At 43.9% G+C, this 9,815-nt stretch overlaps 1 protein-coding gene across 7 annotated transcripts in view; it reads left to right on the top strand.

Annotated features, from left to right (window-relative positions):
- Positions 1-9,815, top strand: part of LOC123957687 (transcription factor COE3-like) — a 205,684-nt gene that overhangs the window by 187,569 nt on the left and 8,300 nt on the right. For all 7 annotated transcript variants that reach the window (XR_006821862.1, XM_046030668.1, XM_046030672.1 and 4 more), the window contains one exon: positions 5,992-6,171. Coding sequence is in view for 6 of the 7 variants with exons in the window: in XM_046030668.1 (XP_045886624.1) it covers positions 5,992-6,171 (180 nt within the window). In the remaining variant the exon portion in view is untranslated. The remainder of the gene's footprint in view (positions 1-5,991; positions 6,172-9,815) is intronic.

Here is a 9,815-nt window from a genome sequence, read left to right as displayed (position 1 = left end):
AGGGAAGGAAAGAGTCGAGGAGGGAAGGAAGGACACAAGAAAGAAAGAGTCAAGGAGGGAAGGAAGGGAGGGAAGGAAGGGAGGGAAGGAAGGGAGGGAAGGAGACAAGAAGGGAAGGAAAGAGACAAGGAGGGAAGGAAGGAGACAAGAAGGAAAGGAAAGAGACAAGGAGGGAAGGAAGGGAGGGAAGGAGACAAGAAGGGAAGGAAAGAGACAAGGAGGGAAGGAAGGACACAAGAAAGAAAGAGACGAGGAGGGAAGGAAGGGAGGGAAGGAGACAAGAAGGGAAGGAAAGAGACAAGGAGGGAAGGAAGGGAGGGAAGGAGACAAGAAGGGAAGGAAAGAGACAAGGAGGGATGGAAGGAGACAAGGAGGGAAGGAAGGAGACAAGAAGGAAAGGAAAGAGACAAGGGGGGAAGGAAGGAGACAAGAAGGAAAGGAAAGAGACAAGGAGGGAAGGAAGGGAGGGAAGGAAACAAGAAGGGAAGGAAAGAGAAAGGAGGGAAGGGAGGAGACAAGAAGGGAAGGGAGGAGACAAGGAGGGAAGGGAGGAGACAAGGAGGGAAGGGAGGAGACAAGGAGGGAATGAAAGAGACAAGGAGGGAAGGGAGGAGACAAGAAGGGAAGGGAGGAGACAAGGAGGGAAGGGAGGAGACAAGGAGGGAAGGGAGGAGACAAGGAGGGAATGAAAGAGACAAGGAGGGAAGGGAGGAGACAAGGAGGGAATGAAAGAGACAAGGAGGGAAGGAAGGAGAAAAGGAGGGAAGGAAGGGAGGGAAGGAAACAAGAAAGGAAGGAAAGAGAAAAGGAGGGAAGGGAGGAGAAAAGGAGGGAAGGGAGAAGACAAGGAGGGAAGGAAGGAGACAAGGAGGGAAGGAAGGGAGGGAAAGAGACAAGGAGGGAAGGAAAGAGACTAGAAGGAAAGGAAGGAGGAAATAGTACATTTGTTGGGGACTACTTTCAGCGGCGGATGAATCCACATGCTGCACTGAGTGTGAATAAGCTGCAGGGTGATGAAGGAACATGTGAGCCAGCAGAGAGGCTCTCTGATGGTTTACTGGTTTCTGAGGCTCCGAGGAGGCGACGTCAGGCTGACAGACAGACAGGAAGTGTTAGGAGCGGCGTCCACCGCTGGTTTAAATTCTTCTGTCAGGGACGCTCAGGAGAACGTGCAGCTTGTGAACACGCCGCGACAGGAAGCAGATAGAGCTGCTTTCTCTCCCCGGACGCCCCCCCCCCCCCCCCCCCCCGCCCCAAACCATCGTCTGCTTTTCCCATCGGCCCGGCAGCGAACACCTTACAGGAATCCATGAGGTCATGGGAACCGAGGCTGCGGCCGCGCTGAAAAATCATGACTCGGTAGTTTATGTGCGTCGAGCTCTCCGGACGGAAACATTACACCGAGGGTCTGACCGCCGCCCCCCCCCCCCCGCTGTTATGAAGTATGAAACAGCTCTTTGTGCCCCTCGCAATTATCCGCCGTGATTAAAACATTAATAAAAACAGCGGCTCCCGAGCCCAGGCCTTATCAGCCAGACGAGGCGAGTAATTTACGGCGCTAATTCAGAGCAGCTTGGCCTGCTCAGCGTCATCCTCCTGAAGAGGCTGTTTCATACTTCACTTTCTTCCTCTGGAGTTCGTCTTCCTCCTTCTGCTTCACCCTGACAGCTGACGGGCGGAGGTGGTGGAGACGACGAGTTAGAGTCCGACACGCCGAACCAATTATTAGCATCCAGATGTAAACAGAGGTGGACGCTGCCTGAGTTATTAAAATATTCTCAACTCAAGGTTTACTTACTCACCTTCAGCCACTGAAACCTGCTCAGGTGTCGTTACGTACGGCAAAACGTTTAGTCCTTAAAACAAACTGGTCGCTATTTAAAAAGCTACCAGTACTTCAGTAACATTTATTCACTTACTAGTCGCTAATTGCAGCAACTAGTAAAATGAAACACTTACTGGTAACTATTCCCGTTTTATTAGTAACAATCAATTACAAGTACTTCATTATTAGTTACTAGTAACTGTTGTGCATCTTGCTGGTGAGGGATTAAGCAAATAACTGAGTTACAACAAACCGCTGTCTTTGAAGAATTTATTAACGAAAGAGAACAAACAGAGAAGCACTAGAACAGAAAATCAGCTGGTCCAGAGGCCTAGGGCAGCTTCGGGCGTCTGGCCCCGAGCGAAGGGACGATAATGATCTTTTACACAGTCCAGGTTTCTATGTGTTGGGGAACAGAGATCCTCTCCAGGCCTTGAAGGAACATTCAAGGACAGGAGAGGAACAGAAAAAAAGGATAACACTAAACATTCTCAAAGCTCTGACCTAAACCCTCCATATGTGGACAGACAAACGTTAACCAAGAGAGAAAAGGTTAAGGATGAAAAACAATATATATATATATATACAACATAAACAATAGTAATGATAATAATAAAAGAACATGTATAAAAGATTAAATGTACACAATGTAAACAGTAACTCCAACGAAGGTTAAAGTCAAGAGCAAGTCCAGTTGCTCTTGACTTTAACCTTCCTTGGATAACTATGACCTGGATGACTGAGAGTCTTCATACACGTTAACAGTAACTATTTTCATTTTACTAGTATATATTATTTAGCTACTAGTGCTTATTTTTCAGTTACTAGTAACTATTTGCACAGTTTTACTATTGAATCTATGGACTCTGCTGTCAGTATCACCTCTTCATTAGTTACTAGTAATTAATGAATAGTTAACAGTAACTATTTTCATATTCCTTAGTTACTAGTAACTATTTTTTAGTAACTAGAAACTAATTGCACAGTTGAATTTATGGGCTCTGCAGTTCAGATATCACCTCTTCATAAGTTACTAGCAACTAATGAATAATTACTATTAACTATTTCCATTAACTACTGAGAATTAAAATGTTACTATCAACAAGCCATTTTACAAAAAATATGTAAGTAAGAATTAAAATATTAGCAGTATCTTTTCGAATAGTTACTAGTAACTAGTAAATAGGTGATATCTGAACTGCGGAGCCCCGTAGATTCATGGACAAAACTGTGCAATTAGTTTCTAGCAACTAAAAAATAATTACAAGTAACTAATAAATTGTTATTAGTAAAACAGGGATAGTTATTAGTAAAGTACTAGTAGCTTTTAAATAGTCAGTTTTTAGAAATAAATTACAGCTTGCCATAATCACGTGATGGGGGGGGGGGGTTCTGTCACTGAAGTCAGTGATCGAAAGCTCCTGAAAAAGCTTTAAGTGAACGTTGACTTCAGAATATTGTACCTCAGAAATTTGCCCCGAAGGTCAAGAAGAATATTTTGTGGAAAACGTGAGTCATAATTAGAAGATAACGTCACTGAAGTTTCAGAGCTCTGTGTCGCAGCTTCAGCCTCTCAGGCCTCGAGGACCGTCGTGTTCAGCTCAGCACTGCAACCTGTTCGATGTGTTTCACAGCCGCCAGAGTCGAGTTTCTAATTAAAACCCGACCCAACGGTCCAGCTGCAGGGAATTCCTCAGCGACGGTTTACTCAGAGAAACCAAACTGTCAGTGGAGCGGATAATCAGCCGCTCGCAGAAACCCAACTGCAAGGATGTGATCTGCATCAGATGTGCTTCCCACGCTGCCGTGGACGGGCAGAGAGCCGGAACACACCAGAACAAACAGGCCCGAGTGCTGGGTCCGTTTGCTAAACGTTTCTTTTTTGTACCGAAGAACAAACCTTCAGTGTGAGCTGCTGCTCTCGGCCGCTCCCTGCACTGTTCTCCTCCACATGTGTTTCCCATCGCCGGCCCTCCTCGTTCCCCGGGCAGCGCTCCATCAGCCTCTCCTGCTGGGAATTGCGTTGGCCCGAATCAGGAAGTGGGGGAAAATGGACGAGGGTGGAGGGAATGGGGTGGAGGTGGGGGGTCGGGCTGCAATGTGCTGCTTGGCACACTGTTGGCTCTGCTCGGGGAACTCGGCCCGAGATCGGTGGGAACTCGGGAGCCTCTTGAGGGGGTTAAAGGTCAGACTGAGAGCTGCAGGGAACATTGGTATTCAATGCATCTTGGATGAGGGTCAATCAGCGGGAGCGTGGGGGGATGGGGGTGGGGGGGGGCGTTAAGGTAAGTGCAGCGCAGCAGCGAGGTGAGAGATGAAGGGCAGACTTCGCCTGTGGGGAGGCGAGCAGTCGGTAACAGGAGAGCAGCAGTGACAGGCCTGATGATGTCACTGCTGAGGTCACAGCGAGGAGGTCAGCGAGATCCAGGCGGTCCTGCAGTGTTACAACACACACGCCAACATATCTGACACACTTTGCATCAACTCTAACTGCCCCTGTTTTTTTGGGATTGCGTCTCTTTTTAAAAAATTAATTAATAGGTGTTGGGTTTGGCGAGATTCTGCAGATCTGTGTCGGACCTCTGGCGGGAACATTTACTTGTTAAGAACTTGGCTGATCACACATCAGTCCAACAACAGATTAAAAAACCAACAGCAGCACAATTTAGTACATAATTTCAAAAATCTGCTACGGTTCAAGAACTATTTTTAGATCCTGTTTCCAGTTTCTAGAAAAGTTCTTATCGTGGAAGAGAGCTGTTGTTTTCTCTGAATGTCAGAATACATTAATATCAATCAAAAGACATCACTAAAGAGTGAACGCATCTTCTCCAGGTTGAATAAATTCCTTAATACTGTAAAACTTTGAATAATAGCCCAGGCTTTTATTTGCTAAAATCACTGAATTGACCCAGCCTATAGAGGGTGTACGCATGATGTCACAGAACGCAGTTACGTTCACTGAGTGGCAGAAAGACGAGCAGCAGCGTTAGCTTGAATCAGCTAAAACACAAACAACACGTCACAAATGGGAAAGAGCTGGACCGCTGGTTCTTTGGTAAGCAGTAAGGATCACTGTCGAGTCCGACCGCCTTTAATTAGAGCAAATAATCACTTGTTTTACTCCCAGTTTGCTAAACGCTGCCATGGTAACAGATGTTTTGCCACTTAGTCAGAAGGGGAAGTGACATCAACGCCTACCCTCTATATTTGGGACAGGCCTTTAATTCCTCTCACATAAACTGAAACAGGCTACTATGAAACAACTTATTTATTTCAAACAGAATATTACATGTTTAACAAATATCCAATAATATCAAATACACATTTGATCTAGCTCCGACAGACGGCTTATGTGCTTTTATTTTGAAGGCAGCAACCGTGACGTCCCATGTTGGTTTGTGGACCGCCGTTTTGAGGCCTTGAGTTTGGAATTTTGGCCGTCACCATCTTGATTTTTTTGGAATCAGATGTGACCATATTTGGACGAGAGGGTGGAGCTAGCTAGCTTGGTTAGCAAGGTGCAACTGTAATTCACGTTAACTGTGATATTAGCTGGGATGCTAATTTTAGCTAGCGACAAACAGGCATAAAACAAAACGTACTTCCTGAAAAATAGACAAACAACCAGTCACACTCACGCCTAGAGAAAAATGCTAACTCCACAGAGAGAGGTCCGGAACAACCAAGGTTCGAACACACGACCTTCTTGCTGTGAGGCGACAGCGCTAACCACTGCACCACCGCGCCGCCATAAAAAAAACCTTTCATTTCACTGCACATTTATATTTCACCAGTGACTGCAGCAGACAGACTGATGTCATGGACGTAAAAAAACAGAACCTCTAAATTGAGCTGAAGAACAGAACAGAAGAGAAGAACTCATTCAAACCTCTTACATGTTTAGCAGTTTCACCGTACGTTGTTGGGGAAACGTAACGCCACCTTGTGTTAACCGCAGCCTGGTTATGTAAACGCTCCGTACTTGTATAGCGCCTTTCTTTTTGTCTTTTTGAGCACTCAAAGCGCTTTTACTCTACATCTGCATTCACACGCTGAGCCTAAGTGCTCAAACAGAAACTAACATTCACACACTGGCGGAGTTCAGTATGTTGCCCAAGGATCCTGCAGGTTTGAAGAATTGATCTTGTGTTTCCTCCTCGCAGGTTACTCCCGTAACTCGAACAGCGTGTCTCCTCGCGGCTACGTGCCGAGCTCCACGCCTCAGCAGTCCAACTACAACACCATCACGTCCACCATGAACGGATACGGAGCGGGGATGACCAACCTGGGCGTACCTGGATCCCCCAGCTTCCTCAACGGCTCCACCAACTCTGCTTACGCAAGTGAGTCAGTTAAGACATTTAATTTGATTAAACATGAAAACAAACCTTATCCATCTGAGTGGCAGTTAGCAGGAGGTGCAGTCAAAAACACACTGCGCTGTTTCTCATTTAAGGGAAACAAGTTACTCTGAATTAGCTGAAAGTTGAGTTTTGTGAAGAAATTTCTGCTTCACAACTGAAAATCTGAAGCTGAAACATTTAAAACAGTTGACATTTGACACACGTTGACATTGAAACAAGTTTACACGTTTCAAAATTATTTAAGTTGCGCTGAAGCTGAAGCACTCGAGGAGTAGTAGAAACGAGTTTACGTGTCGGTTTAAGTATTAGCCAGTGAAGCAGTGGATGTTGAAGGTTAATGATAACGTTTATCTGAAGCTCCAGTTGATGTGGAAGCACTGAAAGGAGTTGAGGTGTCGGTTCAAGTATAAGATGAAAGCACTTGAAGTTGTTTTTATAATGTATGTGGGGATTTTCAGCCTTTGTTGGACAGTGATGGTAAAAAAGGTTACAGGAAATGTGAACGTTGCTGCTGCACGTCTTCACCCCTAAGCTACTGGGCTACAGGTTAGTTTAAGTTTATTTACTGAAAGCAGTTGAAAACGTATGAAGTGATCGTCTGAAGTAGAAAAATCCCTACATCGACTGCATTTGTGATATTTCTGATTTGAGCCTTTAGAAGAGGTGGAAATCACGAAGTGAAGAAGGGAAGAACGTTAATATGGGTGAAAGCTATTAAAGCGATTACCTTCATCAATAACAGCATAGGAGAGGTCAGTAAATCTGTTGATATCAAGCTCATTACAGATACTATTCTATAGTACGCAAGCCCTAAGAGGCCATCCATTCATAAATTTTATTTACTCCGATTTCCCGTGATAGCAAGTAAATTAAATTTGTCTAGAGTCAATTACTCACTATCTCGAAATAAATGCTGTTTTCCCAAAATTTTGGTTTATTTATGTCTTTGTCTTGAAATAACAGATGTTGTTTTCTCGAACGAGAAACAAGTTCATTTAATTTGTTTTCTTGAGATCTCAAGTTATTTGTGTCAATACTTTGAAACAACAAATGTTTTCCCAATCTGAAATTACTTGAGATCTCGGGAAAACAAATTAAATTATTTTGGGAAAACGGGCTAAATAAAATGTATGAATGTTTGGCCTCTTAAGGCTTCCGTACTACACAGAGTAGTGACAAAGATAATTGTAAAAAAAAGTGTAAAATGTTGCGCTCAGAACATTTCTTGGTAGAAAACAAACTTACCAGACATGTTAATTATATATTTAATGATATAATAAGATTGGCCAATATTTTATTATCAGACTCCTGTGCTGCTCTGGCTGTAGCTTAAAATCATGATATTGGAATTGAAATACTTTTAATATATATATTTACTTGTTGTAGAGTAGTAGCTGTTCCCGGACAGATGCAGTTGTGGTGCACAGAATAATGAAAGTGAGTAAAGGTGAAGCATTTGCTGCTGCAGGAGACGAGTCGATGCTTCAGTAGTTTTCAGTTGTTGCTCTGAAACTTTCCGCTCGGCTCTGATTAACACGCCTGGAGTCGGAGCTGCTGCTTGGAAGGCGCAGGTGTGTTTTGGAGACTGGTAAAGTCGAAACTCACCCGCGGGGAGCGTCTCCATTGTTTTGGCTTCTGTATCAAAGAGCTCGCCGAGTCTCAGCGAGACTCGTTTAGAAGGTAGCGAGCTCAAACTGCGTCTCGGTGCCAGGTGATGTTGTCGTCCCTGGCGAACAAACAAAAGGTGGGCTCACATCTCGCCTGGCTGAGCTACAGTTTCCCTCCGTCGAGGGTTTGAATGTGTGTGTGTCGACTTGAACACCGCCACGCATTGTTCACCTCCTCCCTCCTCCTCCTCCAACTGTCCCACTGTCCATCCTCCTCCTCCTCCTCACCCCGCTCCCTCCTCTTCTACTAACCCCACTAACATCCTCACCGCATCCTTCATGCATTCATGCATTCACGCTTTGGGCCGAATCCATTAATATCAGCTGGAAAACGAAAGAGAAAAACATTGAGAAGGAGCCAAGAAAGAGAGGAGGGAATGTGAGGAGGAAGAAGTAGCGGTCCAGGACAGACTGAGAGCTGTTGGCATGAAGCGATAAATCACATTTACATTCCCCCGTTTCATTTTACAGATCCATTTTCAAACGCTGTCCCTGAATCATTTACAGACTCACTGAGGTCCATAAATTCTGCAGAAGCTCCTAAAGCAGCAGCTCAACACCATCTGAAATCTCTTTTCTCTCTGAGTCAGTGTTGATAGCCTAGCTTAGCATAAAGCCTAGAAGCAGGGGGAAACGGCTAGCATGGCTCTGTCCAAAGTTCAACAACACATCAACCAACACCTCTAAACCAACAGGATACAGCATGTTCACTAGCGAGAATTTAAACTGACAAGAGTTTGTGGTTTAAAGACGAGTTTTGGGCTAAAGTTAAAGACACACGAGGTCGTGGCCTCCAGATTATTTCATTTACAGTGACCTTAGAAAGTTTTACACCAATTTGGAATTATCCCTCCCTGCTGCCTCATGGGACTTTAATTCAGAAAAAATAGTTAGCCAGCAGCTAGAGACAACTAATGTTTGGATCCTGTTTTTACACACGTTAGCTTAAAAGATCATTTAAAGTCAAGAAAGTCGCAGTTTGTTGTAAAACAACATTTAGTTTTGTGTGAAAGTGCTCAATGAACTAAATCTTTTGTCTCGCACAATATACGTCACCAACTTGTTAGTGCTGCACTGCTAAGCTAACGTTCATAACTTGCTTGCTACTAGCTAGGTAACTTAGCTAAGTTAGACTCATGGTCCTTTCATCACATCATCTACACATGGAAGCTCTATGACGTTAGCTTCAGTGACATTAGCTACGTTAGTTTCAGTAATGTTACCTTTAGTGACTTTGATGTTACGTTACTTTAGTGACGTTTGCTTCAGTGACGTTAGCTTCAGTGATGTTAGCTTCAGTGACGTTAGCTTTAGTAATGTTGGTTTCAGTGATGTTGTCTTCAGTAATATTAGCTTCAGTAACTTTAACTTCAGTGACGTTAGCTTTAGTAATGTTGGCTTCAGTCACATTAGCTTCAGTAACTTTAACTTCTGAAACGTTAGCTTCAGCGATGTTGGTTTCAGTAACGTTAGCTTCAGTGATGTTGTCTTCAGTGACGTTAGCTTCAGTAACTTTAACTTCAGTGACGTTAGCTTCAGTAACTTTAACTTCAGTGACGTTAGCTTCAGTAACATTAGCTTCAGCGACGTTGGTTTCAGTAACGTTGGTTTCAGTGATGTTGTCTTCAGTGATGTTAGCTTCAGTAACTTTAACTTCAGTGACGTTAGCTTCAGTGATGTTGGTTTCAGTAACTTTAACTTCAGCGACGTTAGCTTCAGTGATGTTGGTTTCAGTAACGTTGGTTTCAGTGATGTTGTCTTTAGTGATGTTAGCTTCAGTAACTTTAACTTCAGTGACGTTAGCTTCAGTAACTTTAACTTCAGCGACGTTAGCTTCAGTGATGTTGGTTTCAGTAATGTTGGTTTCAGTGATGTTGTCTTTAGTGATGTTAGCTTCAGTAACTTTAACTTCAGTGACGTTAGCTTCAGTGATGTTGGTTTCAGTAACTTTAACTT

The sequence above is a fragment of the Micropterus dolomieu genome, linkage group LG19 (assembly GCF_021292245.1).
Source record: "Micropterus dolomieu isolate WLL.071019.BEF.003 ecotype Adirondacks linkage group LG19, ASM2129224v1, whole genome shotgun sequence".
Classification (NCBI taxonomy): Eukaryota; Metazoa; Chordata; class Actinopteri; order Centrarchiformes; family Centrarchidae; genus Micropterus; species Micropterus dolomieu.
Note: the sequence above shows the minus strand (reverse complement) of the source record. Positions and strands in the feature narration are given on the sequence as shown.